At 34.6% G+C, this 26,368-nt stretch overlaps 4 protein-coding genes across 4 annotated transcripts; 2 read left to right on the plus strand and 2 right to left on the minus strand.

Annotated features, from left to right (window-relative positions):
* The first annotated feature begins 286 nt into the window (after nucleotides 1-286).
* On the plus strand, nucleotides 287-2,399 carry LOC117914201 (pentatricopeptide repeat-containing protein At5g43790). The gene has a single exon (XM_034829429.1). It carries the CDS (start codon nucleotides 287-289, stop codon nucleotides 2,057-2,059), a length of 1,773 nt encoding a protein of 590 aa, XP_034685320.1. The 3' UTR covers nucleotides 2,060-2,399.
* A 2,527-nt stretch (nucleotides 2,400-4,926) lies between these two features.
* LOC117914813 (ATP sulfurylase 1, chloroplastic) lies at nucleotides 4,927-9,215 on the plus strand. The gene is made up of 5 exons (XM_034830298.1): nucleotides 4,927-5,569; nucleotides 7,533-7,938; nucleotides 8,066-8,326; nucleotides 8,422-8,508; nucleotides 8,671-9,215. The coding sequence occupies exons 1-5, from the start codon at nucleotides 5,058-5,060 to the stop codon at nucleotides 8,806-8,808; spliced, it is 1,404 nt and encodes a 467-aa protein (XP_034686189.1). The 5' UTR covers nucleotides 4,927-5,057; the 3' UTR covers nucleotides 8,809-9,215.
* Nucleotides 9,216-10,246: 1,031 nt separating this feature from the next.
* On the minus strand, nucleotides 10,247-13,626 carry LOC117914163 (putative calcium-transporting ATPase 13, plasma membrane-type). Its single transcript, XM_034829388.1, has one exon. The coding sequence runs from the start codon at nucleotides 13,480-13,482 to the stop codon at nucleotides 10,453-10,455; it is 3,030 nt and encodes a 1,009-aa protein (XP_034685279.1). The 5' UTR covers nucleotides 13,483-13,626; the 3' UTR covers nucleotides 10,247-10,452.
* Nucleotides 13,627-19,520: 5,894 nt separating this feature from the next.
* On the minus strand, nucleotides 19,521-23,058 carry LOC117914860 (putative calcium-transporting ATPase 13, plasma membrane-type). The gene has a single exon (XM_034830365.1). The coding sequence runs from the start codon at nucleotides 22,832-22,834 to the stop codon at nucleotides 19,781-19,783; it is 3,054 nt and encodes a 1,017-aa protein (XP_034686256.1). The 5' UTR covers nucleotides 22,835-23,058; the 3' UTR covers nucleotides 19,521-19,780.
* Nucleotides 23,059-26,368: the final 3,310 nt, after the last annotated feature.

Raw genomic sequence — 26,368 nt, forward strand, 5'->3', positions numbered from 1 at the left:
AACCTATTCCACACTCTAGTTTCCTCCTACATCCTTGCTGGGGTTCTAACTTCTAACCCAACCCCACCCAAAACTCTGGAAGAAATGGGGCTGATTGTAGTTGGCCCATTGGACACTAAACCACCTCTACACAAGATGATCTTGTGTTGATATCTAAGCCTGGCCCATTGGAGGTAACGCCTCAAAATATGAGAGAATGCGTTGTACTGTGCTGTCTCCCTTCCTATCCTCCCTCTCATATACATATAATATCACAACATAATTCCAGAAGCTAACTCACTTGTCAATGAAAGGCCCAAACCCAAGCTCCAATCACCCAACTCTTCAACTCTTGGAAAAATGCAAAACCTTGGACACCCTAAAGCAAGTCCATGCTCATATGATCACAACCGGCCTCATTTTTCACACCTACCCTCTCAGTAGAATCCTCCTGATCTCCTCCACCTTAGTCTTCACCCATGCACTCTCCATCTTTAACCATATCCCAAACCCAACCATCTTCCTCTACAACACCCTCATTTCCTCACTTGCCAACATCAAGCCCCACACCCACATCGCCTTCTCTCTCTACTCTAGAGTTCTAACTCACACAACCCTTAAACCCAACGGCTTCACCTTCCCTTCTCTCTTCAAGGCTTGTGGATCTCAGCCATGGCTCCGCCATGGTAGAGCCCTCCACACCCATGTCTTGAAATTCCTCGAGCCCACCTGTGACCCCTTTGTTCAAGCTGCCTTGCTCAATTACTATGCCAAGTGTGGCAAGGTGGGTGCCTGTAGATATCTTTTTAATCAAATCAGCAAACCAGATTTGGCTTCTTGGAACTCCATTTTAAGCGCTTATGTGCATAATTCTGGTGCTATTTGTGAGGACGTTAGTTTGTCATTAGAGGTGTTGACTTTATTCATTGAGATGCAAAAATCTCTTATCAAGGCTAATGAAGTCACTCTGGTAGCTTTGATTAGCGCCTGTGCTGAATTGGGTGCACTCAGTCAAGGTGCATGGGTACATGTCTACGTATTAAAGCACAATCTTAAGCTAAATCACTTTGTAGGGACTGCTTTAATTGATATGTATTCAAAATGCGGGTGTCTAGATTTAGCATGTCAACTGTTTGATCAATTACCCCACAGGGACACGTTATGTTACAATGCGATGATCGGAGGGTTTGCAATTCATGGTTATGGGCATCAAGCACTTGACCTTTTCAAGAAAATGACACTTGAGGGTTTGGCTCCTGACGATGTAACTCTAGTAGTCACAATGTGTAGTTGCTCTCATGTGGGATTGGTGGAGGAAGGATGCGAGGTTTTTGAGTCCATGAAAGAGGTTTATGGGGTTGAGCCGAAACTAGAGCATTATGGATGCCTTGTGGATCTTCTAGGTCGAGCTGGGCGGCTCAGGGAAGCAGAGGAAAGGGTTCTTAATATGCCCATGAAGCCAAATGCTGTCTTATGGAGGTCTTTACTCGGGGCAGCAAGGGTTCATGGGAATCTAGAGATAGGAGAAGTTGTACTCAAACACTTGATACAGTTAGAGCCAGAGACCAGTGGAAACTATGTGCTTTTGTCTAATATGTATGCAAGCATCAACAGATGGGATAATGTGAAGAGAGTGAGGAAACTGATGAAGGATCATGGCATTAACAAAGTGCCTGGAAGCAGCTTGGTAGAGGTTGGCGGTGCCATGCATGAGTTCCTGATGGGGGACAAGACACACCCACGTTCAAAAGAGATTTACTTGAAGCTTGAAGAGATGAGCAGACGGCTACACGAGTATGGCCATAAACCCAGAACCCTAGAAGTGTTGTTTGACATTGAAGAGGAGGAGAAGGAAGATGCCCTCTCTTATCATAGTGAAAGATTAGCAATTGCCTTTGCTCTCATAGCATCTCATCCCTATGCTCCTATTCGAATCATAAAGAACCTTAGGGTTTGTGGTGACTGCCATACAAGTAGTAAGCTTATTTCAAAGATATACGAAAGAGAAATTATCGTTAGAGATCGGAATCGGTTTCATCATTTCAAAGAAGGGGCTTGTTCTTGTTCGGATTACTGGTAAACGCTTGCTTGCTTCATAATGTGATTCTCAGGATTGCATAACAAAATTAGACTTACAAAGGTTTAGTGAAGTATAATTTAATTGTCTTTTGGTAATTCTGCAACATGGGTTCTGTATGAAGTTTTGGGGGCCTTTTTTAAAACCCCACTGGATCATAATTCAGGCAGAAGATTTTGGCAATGGGTTGAGGTTGAGTCTGCATTAAAGACAATAAAAATTCCTTAGTTGACCTACTGTTTGGATTGGGTTTCTCTTGAGATCTGAAGCAGCCTAATCCAACCTAACCCTAGTTGTTGTATTGTAGGCATCTTGATCGACCTAATGATCCGTGAATGATCTTCTTTCAATCATAAGGGGCTGCTTTCATAAATGATTAATAAAGCATCTTTCTCTATGATAATGTTGATGTGGCCGATTCTCCATCAATTAACAACTTAATTTATAAATCCGAAATAAACTATCCCACATCGTATAAAAAGAAAAAACTAAGATATGTACCTACTACATGTTTAGGAAATGTTTTCGAAACAGTTTAAAAAAATCATTTTTGAGAATAGTTTTTGAAACAATTTTTTAAAATTCTTTTAACTTGTTTTCTATTATATTTAAATTTATTTCAAAAATAATTTTATCATTTATTTTTAATTATTTTTTATATTTATATAATAATTTTTTAAACACAATTTAAAAAAAAAATAAAAAATAAAAAATTCTATGAAAATATTATATCTTCTATTTTTAAGAATAAGAAATTAATTTTTATTTTAGAGAATAAAAAACTTATTGTCTTAATTGTTAATACCATAAAAAGGAATAAATTTCAAGAGGAAAATTAGGAATAAATAAAAAAGAAAATTAAAATTAAAGTAAATAAATCCTTTTTCATTTATTTATTTTTAAAAATCTATAAGCACGTGAATGACACTGGCCCTCGAGGCATCCAAAAATTCGTTTCCAGACAGGACGGAGGACAGATTCCAGAATCCAGACTGGCAAAATACATGGTAAACAGAATCCAAACAAGATCCAACGAAAAGGACAGGTAAATTTGCGAGCCGACCCCCCCACCCACCAATCGTGACCGGGCTCCATACTCTGAACGTGGAGGACACAGAGCCCACGTTTACAGTAAATGGGCCTATGACAGTATGACGGCAGCCTCACTCACACCGTACCATGTTTGAAAACGTCATATCACCCTGACAGTCCAGTATCAATTCAAATTTCCTCGTGGGTCCTTTAGGGTGCACAGATTGATATTTATCTGAATGGTTGGGTATATAATATATTATACATATGAGCCGACGCTAAAGATTAGAAAGAGTATGGTTTTGAAGTCTAATTTAATGTATATTATAAGGTTAACATTTTAATAATTATGAAAGCAATTTTGTTTACAAGGTGACATTTGTTATGTGGGTCAATTGCTTGCCAGTTTACACGGTACAGACAATGGTATGCGTAAAAGAGTCTAGTATTCCTTTTGCATTCTAATCTGCCGTACCGTGAAAGGGATATCCCCTATACTTTTCCCGGCCAATAAAATTGACATAAATGTGATAATTTATATTAAAAAATAATACAAAAATATGTGAATTTTTTTTATTAAAATTAATAATTATGGGAAAAATTAATATTTTTTCTTTGATTTTTTTTTTCACTTTGATTACAATTTGAAAAATGATAAGAAAATCGTTTGAATATTCTTATTTAGAACGAACTCTTTGAATGATAAAAAATAGTGTGTAGTAATATTTTCAAGATTTTTTGAACTAGGAAGATATCCAAAATTAAATAGTTTTATTTAAAGAATTTAGTTCATTTGATTTTGATAACTTGCCTCATTCATTGATAAAACTTATTAATAACAATATTTATTCTTAATTCTCTTTCAACTTTGATAGAAATATTTATTTCCTTTAAAAATTCATCAATGAGATAACATTTTATTTTTTTGTAATATAATGGAAAAATTGTATTTTATTTATAAAACTAAAATTTATGATGTTTCAAATTTTGTCATATGTCATATTTTTAATGTATGTCATGTGTTAATGCGACATATCACGCCAATCTAGTGGTGATTTAATATATTAAAAATCTTGATGGAAATTGTATTTATAATAAGTATTTAACCCCCTTTTTTAAATAATTAATAATTAAAAAGTGATAAAAAGAATTTTACTTCGGTCGGGCATAAGAGTTTTAATTATTTTGGGCATCTTTGTCTGACGTGTCCACCAACAAGAAGACGAGAAATTTTTAAAGGGTTTTGTAGCAGTGGAGGTCGTCGTGATTTATAAAGCGTGCCACGTGTCTGAAAGAAACGCCACGTTAGTGGAAGGAGGAAATAGTAAAGAAAGAAGGGGAAATTTGATTGTAACACCCGTAATGGAAGATGATGTATGTGGCCACGATGTTGGGTATGTTCAATTTGGAAAAAAGGCAAGCACTTTCCACTCACCAACATGCAATTTATTTATGAAAAATATACGAACAGGCGTTGGTGCATCTTTGAATTCAAAAACAAGAAGATTCAAGGAAGCTGAGCTGTACAAAAAGGCCCGCCGGCCTCCATCATGGAATTGGTGTTTGTGTGTTTATGTCCACTCCACTTTTTGATAAGTGTCCTTCTCCTTTATGCCATACATGATACATCCTACTTTGTGTTGCTCCAAGAGAAAAGGGGTGGGTGCCCCATGTTCACTGTGAATAGGGATTTAGGAATAATGGATAAAGAAGAGAGAAGGAGAAGACAAAGCAAGAGAAAAAGTGTCTACATTCATCCTCCCAATTTACACATGCTTTTACATTTTTACCCAATATTCCCTATAAAATCAATCCAAAATTGAGCACGATTCAGTCCACGTCTCGTCAATAAAAATTCATTTTTCTATCTATATTCCCCAAATTCCCCTCTTTTTTTCTCCCTCTCCTCTCTCCATTATTAGCTTCCAAACAGGCCAGGCGCAGAACCAGAGCTTGGCCTCCGCTTCCAATGGCGTCCATTTCCACACTCTTCACCAAAACCCCGAACCCATCTCCATCTCTATGTCTCCCCAGAACCCCCAAGTCCCATTTTACCCCCGCCTTCAGGCTCCCCATTCCTCTCCATTCCAAGACGAGAACCCACCAGAAGTTACGGGTTTCGTCCGCTTTGATCGAGCCGGACGGTGGCAAGCTCGTAGAGCTCTTCGTGGAGGAGTCTCTGAGGGATGTGAAGAAGAGAGAAGCCTTGCGGATGCCCAGAATCAAGCTCTCAAGGATCGATCTTGAGTGGGTTCATGTATTGAGCGAAGGATGGGCCAGCCCTCTTCGCGGGTTCATGAGAGAATCCGAGTTCCTCCAAACTCTTCATTTCAATTCGCTCCGACTCGACGACGGCTCCTTCGTCAACATGTCGGTGCCGATTGTGTTGGCCATTGATGATGCGGAGAAGCATCAGATTGGTGACTCCACCAAGGTCGCTCTCGTTGACTCCAAGGACAATACGATTGCGATTTTAAGCAGGTATGATCATTTTCTTCTTCTCTTTTTGGAAATTATGTTAATCACCATGTTTGAATATAAGTTACAACCATAGGCTTTATTATACTATACATGCGTATGGGGTTTTGATAATTTAGTCTTTTTTTTTTCTTTTAAGCATAACGTAAATTTTGTTCACTTTTGTATTGTGATGGATTTATAGAGTAGATGGTTTGGGTTCCGGTATGGTGTTTTGTTAATGTATTAGACTGGTTCTGAGGATAATACCCTCATCCCCTGGTATTCATTAACATCTAGTCATGTTGGTAATACAGGTAGCTATATTGTCAATTTTTTTCAGTCATTTTGTCAAATTTGGTAATTTTTTTTATATAATTGTATTGGTAATCTTCACTGTGTAGGATAAATTCTAAAGGTTTGATTCTGTAAGAGTATTAAACATTGACAATATCCACTATGCCACTTTTTTTGGGTATGGATTGAGATTGTCCATGGTTTTGTGCCGCTTTGAGCTTAAAACTCGTTGATGAGATGAAGCTAAGCCGACCTTTGATACCTGCTAGAGGATGCTAATTGTCATTTGCTTCTAGTTTGATTTGTTTATCAGAAACCCTCTTGCACTGGTGTTGGAATGACCTTAATTGTGGCATTGTTATAGAAATTTACTAAATCTTATGTGGAATTAGTACGGTATTATTTCCATCTATTGTACTTTAGATGTTTTCTTCTTCTTCTTCTTCTTCGGTTAACAGGGGTTGTTCTCATTTTGTGGTCACTCTCAATGTCTTTTTTAGTGGTCAAACTGTTTTATATGTTCATCCATACATCTGTGCTGGTATTTGGAAATGTCAATGGCTTGTAAAATGACAATCATGTTTAAAATTATAGGTGAGAATGCAAAGTGAGGTGTTGGGATCTGTAGATAGCTGATGCGTAGGTTTCTCACTGTTTAATTTTCTATTCTTAGTATATCCTTTTGAGTTCTTTGAATACAAAATCCTTTCTTCCAGTAAATGTACATTGTTGATGCATGGTTTCATGATCATGCTAGGAGAAATTCACAGGAGAAAATGATTAGATGCTAAGCCTGAAAAGTCCTCAATGACATGGATTATTTTGGTGATAAATTACTCTCTTGTGATAGGTTCTGGTTCTGGTTCTGGTAAAAAAGTATTTATAGTGGGGTTTCCTGTTCTTTATTCCAATCCCACTGCTAAGAAAGTTATTCACTTCTTAAAATATCCCATATATGTAGGCAGGAACAGGGGAAGAGATCAAATTTATCCTGGTGGGAGCAAAAGTAATGATATGGTTTATAATGTTTCCTCAATGACATATAATCTGTTCAATTTCTTGGATTGAAAAAATGAAAATCTAGTCAATTTCTGGCTAAACCCAGATCTTTTTAATCCATGATAACTGTGGGTGATAAAACTTGAATCTTCTTAATGGATAACCAGCATTTCAAGGGAGCATGCCATAATTCATCCTGTATGATCAACCGTATGCCTAGGTGCTACATCACCTACCTGGCCTGCCTAGCATGTCCTTAAGCAGGCAAAGATAACTGTTTGCAAGTACTTGTTATTTAAGTTTGTCAGCATAATTTACTGACCTTTTTGTTTTTTCGTGGATTAAAACAACTGGAACTTTGCTCTCATGGGGCCTTCTGAGTTTCTAATAATTTGGCAATCTGCCCATGAACCCAAATTTCCAATTCTGGGAGTGCCTATTTAATCGAACTTGCTTGTCCAGGTTGTTACTTCCATATTGATGTAGTAAAGTCACTTTTAGGAAATATGAAAACACTCTGCAAATTGGATTCACTTCTTTAATGTGAAACAGTTATATAGGGTTCCTAGGGAGGGCTTTGTCATCCATAAAATTGTGTACTAGTGAAGAATAATGTAATTTTGGATTGTTCCATTCAACTATATATGGTGATTATTCATCCCTTATTGATCCATTGATTTGGTAATTTCAGTATTGAGATCTACAAGCACCACAAAGAAGAAAGGATAGCCAGAACTTGGGGGACTACTGCCCCTGGTTTGCCGTATGTGGATCAAGTGATAACCAATTCTGGAAACTGGCTGATTGGAGGTGACTTGGAGGTTGTTGAGCCAGTCAAGTACAATGATGGTCTTGATCGATTTCGACTATCCCCTGCGGAACTCCGTGAAGAATTCACCAGGCGCAATGCTGATGCAGTGTTTGCTTTCCAGCTCAGGAATCCTGTGCACAATGGTCATGCTTTGCTGATGACTGACACACGGCGTCGGCTTCTTGAGATGGGCTACAAGAACCCTGTCCTCTTACTTCATCCATTAGGAGGCTATACAAAGGCAGATGACGTTCCGCTTGGTTGGAGAATGAAGCAACATGAGAAGGTTCGTGAACTGATCCTTTGATGTATTGCTCAATTTGAAAATCAGTTATCCCTCTGCCAGAAGGGCCCATTATGTAATCGCCTTACCTTCAGTTCTAATTCTGATTAATATTGAAAATGTTCCTCAGGTGCTTGAAGATGGGGTTCTTGATCCAGAGACAACTGTAGTTTCTATTTTCCCATCTCCCATGCACTATGCTGGTCCAACTGAGGTGCAGTGGCATGCAAAGGCTCGCATTAATGCAGGGGCTAACTTTTACATTGTTGGTCGGGATCCAGCAGGCATGGGCCACCCAGTTGAGAAGAGAGATTTATATGATGCTGACCATGGGAAGAAGGTATTGAGCATGGCTCCTGGACTGGAACGGCTAAACATCCTTCCTTTCAAGGTATATAAACTACTGTGGCTCTTATGAAACTCAAAATTGCTTTCCTGTTTAATTTATGAAATCTGTAGGATTCACAAGTTGAGGTATAATTGCAGGTTGCTGCATATGATAAAACTCAGAATAAAATGGCATTCTTTGATCCCTCAAGGGCTCAAGACTTCCTCTTCATATCTGGCACAAAGGTATATTTTTTGCATAGGAAAAAAATGCAGACCGCTTTTTTAATTTCATATCTAATGATAATCCCAAAATGGCTGAAAATTATTCAGACTGGGCATGCATTTTTTTCAACATGGAAATATTTGATGGATGATGTTTCTGAACAAGGCCGCTACATTTTGCAGATGAGAACTCTAGCGAAGAACAAAGAGAACCCTCCAGACGGATTTATGTGCCCGGGTGGTTGGGAAGTGTTGGTGGAATATTATGACAGTTTGGTGCCCAGCAACAACGGCAAAGTCCCGGAAACTGTTCCAGCTTAAATGGATTGCTGCCATCTGATTGGGAGAAACCTTAAATCTATTTATCTCCAGTCTGCATCAAACTATGTTGCCATCTGATTTGGGAGAAACTTTAAAAACCTATTTGTCTTGTGTGTGTGATTGGTGAAGTTTGGTAAGAATGGTGTGTGCAGATCCTGTAATAAAACCACGAGAGGCAGTGCCACAGAGGCAGACATATGCCTCTGTCTGTAAATTAGAGTGCCCATGGTTACATCTTGAATTGGTGGACCTGGGGCAACTGCCTGCACTGCACTGCACTACACTACTTTGTCAATGGGCTTTTATAAAGGACATAGGTTTTATGGCTTTTAGATGATAATAATTGTAATTTTTCAGTCATGCATCAAAGAGAAAATAGAAAGAAGGCAGCTCAATCAGTTTGCTTATATATGGAAACACCAAAAAGCCACAACTTACCTTGAATGCATGCCCGAACCATCATTTAGGCAGTGGCTTAAATTTGCCTGAAGTTACCCACCCAATTGTTAATTTGGAATGTTCTCTGGATATTATGACCTGGCTTGCACATGCCCCACTTTTGGTTGGACTCCATAAGCTCTCAGACATTATAAAGACCTTTACAATATGGCATATCCATTTCTTTTGTATATTCGGATTATGGCAAAAGAATAGGAATCAAAAGCTATTGTCATCGGGGGCTAGAGGAGGCCATAATGGGCTATGATATGTTCATCATTAAAAACATAATAAGACAAAAAATTTGTCCTTAAAATTTATTAAAATGGAGGACAGTGGTTGTATAAGAAAAAGAAAAGATAATGGTAGAATAAAAAGGCAAAAAAAGGAAAGATAAGTATGAATGAGATAGAGTTTATAAAATATTTTATTTATTTTGTTCTTAAATTCATCTAAATTTAAAAAATCTAATTTTGAATTAGGAACGTGCAACATGTCACAGGAGTGGTCATATCTGAGAAGAGAGCAGCTCTTTTCTCAGTCTCACCATTGTTTTCGTTTTACCATGCTACAGTTCATAGTTCCAAGCGTGCCAAACTTCATAAGTGGAGGCCCAATTACCTCTCTCCTGCTAACCCTGCTTGCCTTCATGCCAACAAGAAGTGCTGATTTGTACAGAGTTTCCACCCAAGTTACAGTCAAGCAAACTCGTGAAATTCACTGAAATTTGTAGAAACTGTCCTCAATAATTACAAGTGTTATGCAGAGGCTCTAATGGGAAAACTCTAATACTGCAAACATATCAATGGAAGACATTCACACATATAAAGTTACACAATGTTTTAATCAGGTTCGACTAATTATGACTACTTTTAAGAATAAGTGAAAGCATTTTATTATATAATAGAGAATATTATAAAAGATAAAAATTGATATAACTATTTAATATCAAAATACTCGTGTTTACCCGTTTTTTGTATCTCTACTTGACTCCTTTTGTTCTATCAGATGGGTCTCACTCCTCCTCCGGTCTACATTTTGAACTTAAGCTACAAGAAAATATTCTATTTATAGCGAGGAATTTGACCCAACAAAAAGATCATACAATTTTATGACCGTTGACAATAGCTGCATATATTATAAGCTCTATAATGAGTCGGTTAATACAATGTAATGCATAATTTTTTCTTTTTGAAGTAAATGTAGCTACCACTTTAGATATCTAAGAAATGGTTTTTCTGAAACAGGTATGCACTTGACAACAAAGCCAATTGGCCAAGACATGGCTGCAATGGCAATGCAGGCCTCCCATTGTCCCCGATCCAACCTCTCCGTATCTGCAAATTTGTTCAAAAATTCAACCATGACAACCTGAAGGATAACGGTTATCCCAATGACCCCCAAAAATAACTTGTTTTTGTGTATCCCCTTAAAGATATTCTTCTTCTCCAGCTTCCTTGCATTGAATTCGTTGAAGACTTGGCATAGCACAAAAGTATTGAATATCAGGGTGTTCTTTATCTTGTCTTTCACACCAAAGATTGATCCTCCTTTGAACTGTAGGGTCAAGAGGACAGCTATCTGATACAAAGCTTGGGCTAACAGATTTCTCCACATGATGTTGGTGATGAGTGGCTCTGCCTTACCCACAGGTTGCTTCTCCATGAGCTCCTTGGTAGGTTGCTCTGTTGCCAGAGCCAGAGCACCTAATGTGTCCATGATCAGGTTCACCCACAATAGTTGCACTGCTGTCAATGGGACTTCACCAGCTGAAACTACTGCCACAAAGTTGATTGCGAGGGCTGCAAGATTCACTGTGAGCTGGAACTGGATGAATTTTTGAATATTGTTATAAACACATCTTCCCCACCTCAAAACCATTGCCACCGAAGCAAAATTATCATCCAAGATGATGATATCTGAGCTCTCCTTTGCAACTTCAGTGCCCTGTATCCCCATAGAAAGTCCTATGTCCGCTTCTTTTAATGCTGGTGCATCATTTGTGCCATCACCTGTCACTGCAACCACATGACCCTTCTGTTTCAAGCACCGTATCATGAGAAGTTTATCAAAGGGAGAGGACCTGGCCATCACGCAGATTTTATCGACTTTCTCCATTCTCTCTTCTGGGGTGTACTTCCGGAATGCCTCACCTTCTATCACCACTTCACTGTTCATGTTTTGATCAGCTTTCAGTATTCCACATTCAGTAGCTATAGCTCTCGCAGTGAAGATATTGTCACCAGTGATCATTTTGACGTTCACTCCAGCGTGTTGGCAATCTTCCACGGCTTTTCTCACCCCTGGTCTACATGGGTCCTTTATCCCCATCAATCCTATAAGGGTCAAGCTGTCTTCTTTTATCTTTTGCCGGCTTTCTTTAATTTCATGCTCTTCCTCTGGAATTTGTTTATGGGCAAAAGCAATGCATCGGAGGCTGCTAGCAGCCATACCTTGAATTATTTGCGCAAATGTCATCCTTTCAGTAACATTCAGATCTTTCATCTTTCCAGAAGCATCATAGTAACTTGAACACATTGCTAATATCATCTCTGCTGCTCCCTTCCAATGCACGTGGATTGTGTTGTCAGTCTTCTTTCTCATTAGAATCCCGCTTCTTTTCTTCTCTGAATTGAAGGCTTCAACATGAAGAATTGTACAATTCTTCTTCAGTACCTCCATGTCCATGCCAAGTTCCTGGACAGACCAGGAAAGTATTGCTTTTTCAGTGGGACTACCAGAAAACTCAAGTTTAGCTGTAGTGTCCCTGTAAATGCTACCAGTTGTGTTCAAAGCAACTCCATGTTGAATCAATTTGAGGATATTTGTGGCAATTGAAGAGGAAGCTTCAATAGGCTGTTTGCCAAGCCAAAACTTTGTCACCTTCATCTGGTTCAGAGTGAGGGTACCTGTTTTGTCGGTACAAATGGTGGTAGCAGAGCCCATGGTCTCACAGGCAGAGAGCTTCCGAACCAGGGCCTGGTCAGCCATCATTCTCTTCATTGAATAAGCAAGAGTGAGTGTTACAGCCAATGGCAAGCCTTCCGGAATTGACATAACCAAAATGCTAACTGCAGAGGCAATGATTCCGACTACCGCATTCACTACATCATCAGACTTTGTCTTCCTGCCATTGAACTCCTTATTTCCATTATCATCTTTTGTATTTCCTGTGAAGTAGCGAACCAGCAACACTACAAGAACTAGAAATGCAACTGTCAAACCAACCTTACCAATTGATGAAGTTAGCTCGTTAAGCCGAGCTTGTAAGGGTGTCTGTTCATTGGTGTCGCGGCTGATTGTGCTCATCATCTGGCCCCATGTTGTGTTCATGCCAACAGATGTCACAAGCATTAGAGCATATCCATCAGCTACCTTGGTTCCAGAAAACAAAAATGGATTCTGGCTGGTGTTGACTTCCACGTTGTCACTCTCCCCTGTTATGCTTGATTCATCCACTTGCAAAGAATGCCCATCCAAGAACAGTCCATCAGCCGGAACTTGATCTCCAATCCTTAAGCAAACCACATCCCCAACAACAATCTCAAATATAGAAATCTGCTGACATATATCATTCCGGACGACATTAACCTGAATATTGTTGCTGACTTTTGACAACTTGTCAAATTGTCTGTTCTGTCTGTAGTTACTTACAGCAGACACAGAAATGACGAGAAAAACGGCGACAAGTATGCTTCCACCGTCGTACCACCCTTCCTTCAGCCCATGCTCTTTAATTCCAAAACAAAGAGAGAGTGTGGCACAGACTAGAAGTACGAGAATTGTAAGATCCTTAAAAGCTTCCACCACAAAGTGGAAGAAGCTCTTCGTAGGTGGCCTCGGGTATGTGTTTGAACCGAACGCCTCCTGCCTCCAAGCAACGTCCTTTGCAGCACCATGGATGCCATTTTTGATATCTGATCGTAGAGCAACAGCCACACCTTCAACTCCTCCAAATCCAAGAAGCTGGTCTAAGTTTTTCTCCTTCACTAATGCAGTGAGGCTTGTTTGATCAACGTTTGAGAAGTCAGCGTCCGCCTTAACGTCGAGGACCAAAAAAGGAGGAGCACTGGAGGGGAGTTTACTGCAGCTGCTGTTGTTATTGGACAGAGGGTGATGGAGAAGAGAGCGTAGCGTCCTGGAAAAATAGATAGTAGCAAAGGCCAAGCGCCATCTCTTGATGGGTTTTCTAAGGATAGTTGGCACGTTTTCTAAGGACGCCATGCAACTCAACATGCAAAATACCGGACATTCTTTTTCCAAATGGCAAAAAAGGATACCATTAGGTCCGAAACAAGAGATGCGTTTTATTGTCCAGGCAACACCGCAGGCAAGAAAATGAAGAAGAAAAGGATAGCAGCCTGCTGAGTGTGGAGGAACCTAGACGAATTGATCCTTATACATGCGAGATATATAAAGGAAGATAATGTCTTGATTTCTTATGACATTCAATTGTCCTCAGACTGACCCCTCCTTTGAATATGATTATGGTAAAATGGTGATTTTATATTGAACTATTTAGATGGGTAACGCTTCCATTAAAAAGTGCTACCATTTTTAAACATACTTTTATGAAAGAATAAATGGGTATATATGTGTACTGATATGAACCAATAAAATACTTTGGATTATGTTTTTTTGGTTATACCCCGAATAAGATTCAAGTGAATTTGATAGAAACATAAATGTGATTCTTTAAATTTTTAGAAGTAATTTTTGAAATTAATTTAAAGGTTCAATTTTTGTCAGGAAGAAGTATGTCTAATGCTCCAAACGTTACTTGTTGATTAGGTTCTGGTCGATACCCTTGATTTGTATGGAATCAAAATTGGCAATGAACTTCCTAAAGAGTTCATTGCAATTCTTTTTATTCAGGTTCCTTGCCTCAAAACAGTGAAGAACATCGTCAGGGCTCAGGACAGGAAATTTCAAGGAAAGCTCATTCTTCCTCACGGGTGAGTTCCAGGAAGGAAGAGGTTCAAGTACAAACTCGAGCTATCTGGCCCTGGCATGCTTGGGTTGCCTCGAACATGGACATAGCTCATAAGTATTTATAATTATGTTGTCCAGAAAATAATTATTCAGTTTCTAACAAATCGTCTTTTTTATATATATAAATGTATGTCTTCATCCTCATAATATTCATCATTGTGCTGTCCGGTAGTAATTTGATTGCCAACAAATCGTCTTGTAGTTGTATATGGTTTTGTCTGTCTTCATTCTCGCCATACGAGGAAGGTCCAACATTCTTAAGAAGATTGGTCCATAGAGTGAATGAATAACAAATGCAAAGGACAGTGAACCTCATCGGATTTAGTGGGTGTTTAATAAATCAATTTAATAATTTAAAGTAATTTAATAACTTAATTTAAGTCATTAAATAAATTAAATATGTTTGGTAAAGTAACTTATAATAGTATGACTTAAAGTAAAAATTAATTTGAAGTAATAAATAAAAACAATTATTTTATTCTTAAGTCTAAATATTTATTTTACTTTTATTTGTCCTAATTATCTTAATGATCTTCTTTGTTATTCTACAACTTTTACTATTATTTAATCTCCTTTACCCTAATTATAATTTACAATGATAAATATACCAATTTGATGATTTAGAATTAATTTTAAGTTAATTTTATCAAACAACCTTAATTCTTAAAATAAGAATTAAATCATAAGTTTTAAATTAATAATTTAAGTATAATTTAATTTAAAGTAAACTTAAATTATTAAGTAATAAAGATTAAGTTTTACCAAATACCCTCTTAGTGAATGTTATTACTTAATCACTTAAGTTGATTTTTAGTTAAATTATTTTTAAGTTAATTTAAAACTTATTACTTATTTTTTGTTTTAAGTATTAAGATTGTTTAATAAAAATAATTTAAAATTTATTATAAATTATTAAATTGATATATTTATCCTCATTAATTATAATTAATGTTTATTATTAAAAACTTTAACTTTGTTTTCAAAAAAATTTTAATTGAAGGAATTAAGGTTATTTAGTAAATTAAATTAAAATTTATTCTAAATTATGAAATTAAAATATTTATATATTTTTATAAAATTTAAATAATAAACTTATTTATTCAAAAATTATATTTAAAATATTTTAACACATATAAGATAATCATAAAACATTTACCACAAAAGATGAGTTGTAAATGTGGAGTCATGATTATAAAATATATAATGATACCGACAAATAGGACCCAAAAAAAGAAAAATTATTAGAAATAAATTATTTACTTAAACTTAACCTTAAAGTTATTTTTAATTTTAAATTATGATATTAAATTATTTTATTAAATATAAATAATTCACTCAATGATTTAAATTAAGTTATAAAGTCCTATTAAGTCATTAAATTAATTTATCAAACACTCTCATACTTTATCTCCTTAAAAATTACTTTAATTTTTTTTAAATAGTTTTTTTTATTACTATTTTTTATTTTTAAAAACAAAAAAATAATGTTTCTATTTTTAAAAAACATTCATCCAAACACTAAATTTAAGATAAAAAAAGGTGAATTAAATTCTAATACATGTGTATAGTTGGCATTTCCGATGAGTTAAAGAAGCAATTGCCTTCAATTTACTAAAGTCTTTCTCTCCATAGTTGGCAATGGCAATACAATCTGAGAAATTTCCTGAGGCTTTGAATTATTAAAAATCCAAGGTCTTGTAGACAGCATGCATGATGGCATCAAGACCAGAGGTCTTGTCGGACACAAATTATTGTGGGTTTGGAGTGCTTTCGTGGAAGTTTCTCTCGCTATATTATTGAAAAGCAACAAAAATTCTATCAATGATGGCACATGTGATTCGATTATTAATCTTAATAGACATGTGACGGTATTGTTTGAAGGTGATATGTTATTCCTCAGTATCTCCTGTGAAAGATCTTGGCTAGCTTCGTCTGCATTCAAATCGAGAATAAAGTAAAGGCATACGGAACAGTGGAGCCGAGTCAGCCGACCGACCCGACTGCTTTGCTCTCCACTCGTCGTCTGCGACAACCGGAAGGTTCATCCCAAAGGGCAAAGAAAGACGTCCCGGGCTCGAGGTTTGAGATGAAGTGTTACCAAAATTTTAATTAGTATAATTCTTTTTAATAAAAAATATTATACAAAATATTTTCTATAAATGTATATCCCTTTTCTCATAAAATAAGAAAAATGATCAGAAATAGTTTTATAAATATTTTTTGTTATGAAGAAAAAATGTTACGAGTTTGTAAATATTAAATAAGATGAATAAATCAATGATGATTAATCGAATTTTTTAATGTTTATCTTTTTTTGTTTTTAATTTTTTTTTTATAATTTATCTTTTATTTTAAATTTATATAACCCTTTTATTTTTAATTATTTTTCATATTTATCCCATTAATGATATTTTTAAAAATTACCTTCACTTTGCTTTTAATTTTTTACATTTATCCTTTTAATTTTATTTAATTTAAGTATTTTATTTTAAAATATTCAAAATTTACTAAAATATAAAAAAATTAATATTTTATAAATTAAAATTAATTTGATAAGATAATTTATTAATATAATTTTTAATAATTTTAATTATTTAAATAAATTCATGTTAATAGTAAAAAGTTGTCACCACAAATTTATAATAAAATTTTAGAAATTAAATCTCAAATAAAATATTTTATATAAATCGATTTAATTTTTATTTAATATGTAATAAAACATGTTTTAATAAAAATATTTTTTAATTTCAAAAATAAATAAATATAAATATATTAAAAGAATTTAAACTAACTTTTTCTATAAAAAAAATTGATAAATATTATTCTTGATCATACTTATGTTAATTTCATTTATCAAAAAACTTTAATATGTGTATTATGACATAATTTATCATTTTTTTGAAGTTTTTCCAACTATTTTTATGAATTTTGAATCATTTTTGTTCCACAGGTATTTTTGTCAAACCTTAAGGATTAGGGTGCAATTTATGCCAAGTTAGCCTATCCAACCCTAGCCCTACTCAACATAGGCAAACTTAGCTGAATATTTTTAACACTCAATTGAGTTTGAATTTAGTTTTTTCAAATTCAACTTAATTTGGGTTGGACATCATTCAGGCTTTGATCAATATAAGGTAGTGTTTATTTTTTTGGTTTTTTTTTTAAATTAATTTGTTTTCAGAATTTAAATTGTTTGTTTTTCTATTTTTTTTTATAATTTATTATAAACTTTTTACTAAATCGAAAAAAACCAAAATATGTAGCTTTTTCTAAATAGAAAAAAAAATAACATATTGAGTTTTCTTTACTTTTTAATACTTAATAGAAATAAAATACTACAGAAACAAATAACCTAATATTTATCACTATTAAGGTTCTATTTAAAATTAAGTAAAAAAACAAACATCACCTAAGTCTAATCCTAACTCAATTTAATATTTTTATAAAAATTATAATATATATTATCATATATTATAATATTCATTTTCTTTTAAATATTTTAAGGAAAATATTAAACTATAATTATATTATATACTTTTTCCTTTTTTAGAAAGATTTATAAATTTAATTTTATTATCTTGGAATTTTGTCACATTTACTATTTAAATTTCGTGTATATATATATATATATATATATATATAAAGTTTTTTTTTTCTTTTTTCTTTTAAAGAAACATTGTGAATGAGATTTTGATTTCTACAACCTCATCAATGGAGTCTAATTCAATCCACTGTAACTCAGTCCGAGCTTAAAAAATAAGGTAAGATTGGGTTTAGATGACTAATTCGAGTTTGAAATTAGGTTGCTCAAGTTAAATATTTTTTAATTTAGGTTAAATTTTGATTAATTATCAACACAACTCGATCTATCCAAGTTATAATCTTAATTAAGGGCGTGGAAGGTACAACATGCTGGATTTTCTATTGAATATTTAAATTTAAGGAAGAAATCAATCAATGTAGTTTAGTATAACAAAAACCAAAGACGTTTTACTTCATCTTGTTTGGATTAAATTGATTTAATAATAAAAATTTATATTTTTTGTTAGTTTGAACCAAAATTAAAAGACCTATAAATTGGACATTGTGAACCAAAATGCTTAAATAATACCTTTATAACAAGTTATTTTATCATCGGTTTAAATTACATTGTTATAATATATTTTAAATCATAAATTATAATTTGGTTTTATATTTAAAAAATCAAAATTTAAAAAATATTTTAAAAATTAATTAGTTTGAACTAATTTGATTCAATTTGATCAATTTTACTGTTGCAATCCAAATGCATACATCATCGTCAATTCAATCTCACTGTACCTCCACATTTCTTCAAAATTCAACCCAATTCATAAAAAAAATTAATACAAATTTATATAATGGTTTTTTTTTTAAATAATATTTACAAAAATTAGATTTAGTTATAAATAGAAAAAAAAAAAAGAAAAAAAGAAAAAAAGAAAACTAGCTGTCCAATTTTTATTTTATTTTTTATTCTCTAAAGATGGGAATAAAAAAAGATCAATTCTCAAATGTACAACAAATCTTTCCCACTTTTGAGAATCTCCTATTGAATGATATCGAATTTCTCCGTGTCAATATTCCTACAAACCAAACACGTGGAAGGTACTTATTTATTTCTGACAGATTCTTACAAACCAAACACACTCATAAGGGAATCCTCATTGAGTTTGTAAGAGTTAAGAAAAAAACATTTTTATCGAAAATTAATTATGTCAATATAAATTAAAAAAAGTACATAAATAATGTTTTTGGTATATTACTTTAAGACATAATTGATTAAAATGGATAAAAAGATATCATATTTATCTCTAATTTACTTATTTTTTCTTTTTAAAAAATAACTTATTTTTTATATAAATATCTTTCAACTTATTGATTATTTATGTGTTTTCATAAAAATAGAAGGATATTTTTATCTAAAATCAATATTTTTATTATTAAAAAGGACGGAGGATTAGATTTACAAATAGAGAGGCTTTAATCCCTTTTAATCAAATAACACGATTTTTTTATTTTTTTTTATTTTTAAAAGTTTATCGAAAATTTAATTTTATAAGAAAAATATTTCCCCTTTTTCTGGCTTCATGGGTTGGTTTGAATATTATTCCGACATTATGTTATAAGCGGCTTCCCACGAAGCTACAGACTAATGGTTATTACATAATTTCTTCTATTGTCCCTTTGTGTTTCCAATATTGCTGATGCGTCACTATCATATCTCTTCCCCACCATCCTGCCATAACTTTCTACCAACAAGAAGGGATAAAGTTGTTCAGATTTCCAACCACACATTACATTTATGTGAATGAAGACGAAGTATTTCTTCACAACGTTCGTCTCTATGATTGAAAAAAACAAAAAAAACATAAAATTTTATTATTTTAACAATACTTGCATCAAATATTCCAAGACGAGAAATGACAAAATTTAATAAAGGAGTGCGTGACTAACTAGTACCCTTTAGAGGGTGGTAGGCGAATAAAATACAAGAATAATATGCATCGATGGACTGATGTTCCTACCACTTCAGATAGTCGAGAACTGGTTTATCTGAAACAGGAATGCACTTGACAAGCCAGGCGATTGGCCAAGATGCAGCTGCAACTCCAATGCATGCACCCCAATGTCCCCAATCCAACCTCTCTGTATCTGCAAATTTCTTCAAAAACTCCACCATAACCACCTGAAGGATAATGGTTATCCCAATGATCCCCAAAAACAACTTGTTCTTATGTATCCCCTCGAACACGTTCTTTTTCTCCAGCTCCCTTGCATTGAATTCATTGAAGACTTGGCATAGAACGAAAGTGTTGAATAACAGGGTGTCTTTCACCTTCTGATTCACGCCAAAGATTGATTCTCCATTGAATTGTAGGGTCAAGAGTACGACTATCTGATACAGAGCTTGGGCTAATAGATTCCTCCACATGATGTTGGTGATGAGGGGCTCACCTCGACCCACAGGTGGCTTCTCCATGAGTTCCTTGGTGGGCCGCTCTGTTGCGAGAGCCAGAGCACCTAATGTGTCCATGATCAAGTTCACCCATAGTAACTGGACTGCTGTCAGTGGGACCTCACCAGCTGAAGCTGCTGCCACAAAGTTGATTATAAGGGCTGCAACATTCACTGTGAGCTGGAACTGGATGAATTTCTGGATGTTGTTATAAACACACCTTCCCCACCTCAAAACCGTGGCTACAGAAGCAAAATTGTCATCTAAAATGATGATATCTGAGCTCTCCTTTGCAACTTCAGTGCCCTGTATCCCCATAGAAAGTCCTATGTCAGCTTCTTTTAATGCCGGTGCATCATTTGTGCCATCGCCTGTGACTGCGACCACATGGCCTTTCTGTTTCAAGCACTGTACCATAAGAAGTTTATCAAAGGGAGAGGATCTAGCCATCACATGGATTTTATCGACTTTCTCCATTCTCTCTTCCTGGGTGTACTGTCGAAATACCTCACCTTCAACCACTGCTTCACTGTTCATTTCTTGACCTGGTCTTAATATTCCACATTCAGTGGCTATGGCTCTCGCAGTGAAAATATTGTCGCCAGTGATCATTTTAACATTCACTCCAGCATATTGGCAATCTTCCACAGCTTTTCTCACCCCTGGCCTACATGGGTCCTTTATCCCCACCAGTGCTATAAGGGTCAAGCTGTCTTCTTTTAGCTTTTGTGGGCCTTCCCCAATTTCATGCTCTTCCTCTGGTATCTGTTTATGGGCCAAAGCAATGCAGCGGAGGCTGCTAGCTGCCATACCTTGAATTATTTGCTCAAATATCATCCTTTCATCATCATCCATATCTTTCATGCTTCCAGAGACGTCATAGTAACTGGAACACATTGCTAGTATCATCTCTGCCGCTCCCTTCCAGTGCACGTGGATTGTGTTGTCAGCCTTCTTCCTTATTAAAATCCCGCTCCTCTTCTTCTCCGAATTGAAAGCTTCAACATGAAGAATGTTATAATTCTTCTTCATTCTCTCCATGTCCATATCAAGTTCCAGGACAGCCCAAGAAAGTATTGCTTTTTCAGTGGGACTACCAGAAAACTCGAATTTAAATGAGGAAGGCTCCCTGTAAATGCTACCGGTAGTGTTCAAAGCAACTCCTTGTTGAATCAGTTTGAGAAGATTTGTGGCAATTGAAGAGGAAGCTTCAATAGTTTGTTTGCCAAGCCAAAACTTCGTCACCTTCATCTGGTTCAGAGTGAGGGTACCTGTTTTGTCAGTACAAATGGTGGTGGCAGAGCCCATGGTCTCACAGGCAGAGAGCTTCCGAACCATAGCCTGGTCAGCCATCATTCTCTTCATTGAATAAGCAAGAGTGAGTGTGACAGCCAATGGCAAACCTTCTGGAATGGCAACGACCACAATGGTAACTGCAGCAGCAATGATTCCCACCACAGCATTCACTATATCATCAGCCTTTGTTTTGCTGCCATTGAACTTCTGATTTCCATTCTCATCTTCTGTATTCCCTGTGAAGTAGCGAACCAGCAACACTACAAGAACTAGAAAAGCAACTGCCAAACCAACTTTACCAATTGATGAAGTTAGCTTGTTAAGCCGAGCTTGTAAGGGTGTCTGTTCATTAGTTTCGCGGCTGATTGTACTCATCATCTCACCCCATGTTGTGTTCATCCCAACAGACGTCACAAGCATTCGACCATATCCATCAGCCACTTTGGTTCCAGAAAACAAAAATGGATTCAGGCTAGTGTTGACTTCCACATGATCACTCTCCCCTGTCATGCTTGATTCATCCACTTGTAATGAATGCCCATCCAAGAACAATCCATCAGCAGGAACTTGATCTCCAATCTTCAAGCAAACAACATCTCCAACAACAATCTCAAATATAGAAATCTGCTGACGTCGCCCTTGCCGGACAACATCAACCTGAATATTGTTGCTGACCTTTGACAACTTATCAAATTGTCTGTTTTGTTTGAAATTACTTACAGCAGAGACAGAAATGACTAGAAAGACAGCAAGAAAGATGCTTCCACCATCGTACCACCCTTCCTTCACTCCATGCTCTTTAATCCCAAAACCGAGAGAGAGTGTAGCACAAGCAAGAAGTACGAGAATTGTAAGATCCTCAAATGCTTCCACCACAAAGTGGAGGATGCTTTTCGGAGGTGGCTTCTGGTATGTGTTTGAACCGAACTCCTCCTTCCTGCGAGCAACATCTTGAACGTCACCGTGGATGCCATTTTTGAAATCTGCTTTTAGAGCTTCAGCCACACCTTCAACTCCTCCGAGTTCAAGAAGCTGGTCTAAGTTTTTCGCCTTCACTAAATCAGTGAGGCTTGTTTGATCAATGTCTGAGAAGCCAGAACAGGGCTTAACATCGAGGGCCACAAAAGGAGGAGTGTTAAGCAGGAGTTTCCTGCTCTTGTTTTTGTTGTTGGAGAGAGGATCGTTGAGAAGAGAGTGTAGGGCCCTGGAACAATATATAGTAGCAAAAGCCAAGTGCCATCTCTTGCTGGGTTTGCTGAGGGTGCTTGGCACATCGAGTAATGACCCTATGCTACTTAAGTTGACATGCAAAATATTGGACATGATGTTTTCAAAAGACAAAAAAGGGTAGCAAGACTGAAAGAAAAATTGAAACAAGAGATGAATTTTGTGGTCAAAGAGGCACAAAGGCAAGACAGGATGCCATCAAGGCAAGAAAAAAAAAGGAAAATTGGAGCTCTAGTAATGGAGATGCTTTGTTGTTGAAGAACAATAAAGTGACAACAGCTTTCTGAATGGATGGAGAAGCCTGGATGTGTTCATCTTATATAGGCAAAGATTCGATTGCCCTCATACTCTTCATTATCTTCCTTTGGACCCACTTGACTCATCATGTTGGTTCGTAAGGCATCAAACGTTGGAATGTAAATTGACGACACCTTCCCAAAAATTAATCCGGTTCGTCATGTCAGGCCCTCGAAATTTTTTATTCCCAAGAAAAAAAAAAACTTACAGTTTATGAAAAAACAAAATATGGAAACTGACGGTATGGGTAGACAGAGATGGAAATTTCAAGGAAGGTCCTCCTCCACTGTTTGTTGCAGTCGAATTCCAGGAAGAAAAGCAGCAAAGTACAACTCAAGCTATCTGGATTCCTTTGCTTTGAAGTGGGGCTTCGACTCCGCGTATATTGGATCATAATTTTCCTTCAGAAAATGAATGATGAACCACACAACAGGCCATCAATCATTTCTCTACTGTCCTGACCTGTTCTTGGATTCCCCATAAACCGCGTTAATGGAGCTTCATGTTTAAAATATGAGGAAGCTCCAATATTCTGGAGAGGCATGGCCCATATCTTTATCCATGCCGCTATGTTGAAGATGATCAGTAATAGACAGTTAAAGGGAGCTAACTGCTTACTGGGCTCAATTTCCAACCTACTTCTTAATTCAACACTATTTTTAAGAACAAATCCACAAATGCAAGGGTCCATCTAGTTCAAACATAGAACTGAAAAATCAATCTTGCTTTTAAGTAAGAAAAATACTGATTGCAGTTTGTTGAATTCTGTACACAAATATTAATTCTGAAGCATCCTTGAAAAGGGAAAGGTTAGTTGGGTTTTTCCTTTACATTATTTGTCGAACTTATTTCTTGAGAGTTCAAAATTTTCTTCTGACCTTTTGAGAAATAGAAGTGCCCAATATTCCCTTTACAATTATTGAGATGCATACTTCCATGAGTAAACAAAGACTGCTCTTGGTGGGTCATTGAGGTGGGGTTGTCTTAGATATCGTTTTTCTCATTTATACACAAAAAAAAACAAAAAGTACTAATTGAATTATTAGATGCGGGTCAAGGATGAGTTTTCTATCTTTCATTTTTAAAATAAAAAAATAGTAAGTAACTTTTATACGAGATATAAGAACAGTACAAGCTTGTGTTGTGGAAATAATGATTTTAAAAATTATTTAAAAAAAATTGAGATATGAAAAAAAATTATTACCCCAAAATTTAAAATTATAAAAATGATTTTTAAAGACATAATGTAAATTTATAATTTTGTACAACATGTTCTACTTTTATATTATAAAAGTTTTCAATTTAAAAAAAAAAAATAATTTTTATATAAGATACAACAACTCTTACATTTTTACATTGAAAAGTAATAGTTTTAGTTTTTTTTTTAAAAAAAATTGGAATATCCAAAAACTTTTATTAGCTCAAATTTTAAATCCTTGAAAATACATATATATATATATATATATAAACTTAAAATGTTATATTTTTATATAAAAAAATTAATTTTAAAAAACAAAAAAACAAAAAGTATATCTAAATTAAGGTGGTATTTGTTTTTTTTTTTTATTGAATTAAAAAAGTAAAAACAATTTAAATGTTTGACTTTTAATTTCTATTCAGTTAAAAACAATTGGTTGATATCAATCAACATAATTAAAATGAACTTATTATTAATAAGTTTATTTTAGTTATATTAATTGATATAAAAAAGTTACTTTTAATTTTTAAGAAAAAAATTAAATATTTTAATTTTTACTATAAAGTAAAAAAACAAACACTACTTAAGTGTAATATAACGAAGAGCTTATACTATCATTAAAAAATGATGAATTAAATTTTAATATGTAATCTTGTGAGTTCGGCGTTTTTCACCGGTTAAGATGCTCTTTTACTTCTTTGTTTAACTCCCATCTTTTTCAATATGATCAACCTATTCTTTTTCTTTTCTTTCTTTTTTCATTGTGAAGGCATTAAGACAAGCTTCCAATTTACATGCAGAAGTGGCTAATAATGCCTGAATCTCTGTTTCCAATAGTGAATTAGAAACTTCCTGAGGTTTAGGATACGCGTGGTTTTTAGTGTATAAAGGCTTTGAGTGAATATATAACTATAAGCACACATTAGTGCTTTACGAGACGTGAAGGATGCATTGTCCCTTTTTCTCAAGGCAGTATATCATGCTTTAGGATGGTGTGCCACTGTGCCGAGACCAAATCCAGAATAAAGTGAAAAATGGAACAAAGGAATTGATGGAATCCGTGGCCCTGCCTTGGTCTTCTCTGGGCCTTCCCGGGGGTTACGTATGGGAAAAGAGGTTATGATTCCATCTCCAAAGAAGAATTGAATCAATTCCTTCATATATCCTGGAAGACACTCTGCAAGTCTATTATTCGAAAGGTGGAAGTAGCCACGAAAATGTCGAAAGTCGGGATATTTTCCTCAACCAAAATTGTTGGGATATTTCCTTTGTGTGATTGGTTGGTTAAAGCATATGACTATAAATAAATTTTAGAGTCTGTATTATCGTGTGATTAAAAAATAATTTTTTTTTGAAAGAAAAAAATTTATAATATTACTTAACTGTTGTTATCTAATTTTTAAAATAAAATAATATATAAAATAATTTTTAAAAATTAAGTACAAATTATTTTGACTAATTTTTAAAAACAAAATAAAAACACAAATAAATTAAAAATAAATAAATAAATGTCACAATCTAATACACATGCCAAAAATCTTTAAATATGATTTTCCTTTAAATTTTATTTGCTTTTTTGAATTTCTTTTCACTTTTCTAAAATTTTTCATTGCGTAGATAAATTTTAAATCAAATTATACTTGATTCATAAAAACTTTTAATTTAAAAAATATTGAAATTGATTTAATTAGTACTAAACAGTCGTGAAACTCAATAACATTAGAAAATTATAGATTAAAATTTATTTTAATTGACTTAGTTAGTTTCTTTTTTACATATATTATAATTTTACGATTTTTTTTCATTGGGCAAATAAACTTTAAATTAAGCAATACTTAATGTGATGGATTTATCAACGAGTATAGTAATTTTTTAAAATAACTTAAAACTCAAAAAATGATTCAACTAATACTAGAAATTTATGGAAAAAAATTTGATCGACTCTATTGCTTCTCTTCAATGCAGAATCATTATTTTCCAGGTTTTTTTTTCATTAGGCAAATGAACTTCAAATTAAATAAAATTTAATGCGCTGGATTTATTAACGAGTATAATATTTTTTTAAAATAATTTGAAACTTAGATAATAAACTCATTAATACTGTAAATTTATAGATTAAAATTGATTATTTCTTT

Source organism: Vitis riparia, chromosome 5 (genome assembly GCF_004353265.1).
Source record: "Vitis riparia cultivar Riparia Gloire de Montpellier isolate 1030 chromosome 5, EGFV_Vit.rip_1.0, whole genome shotgun sequence".
Lineage (NCBI taxonomy): Eukaryota > Viridiplantae > Streptophyta > Magnoliopsida > Vitales > Vitaceae > Vitis > Vitis riparia.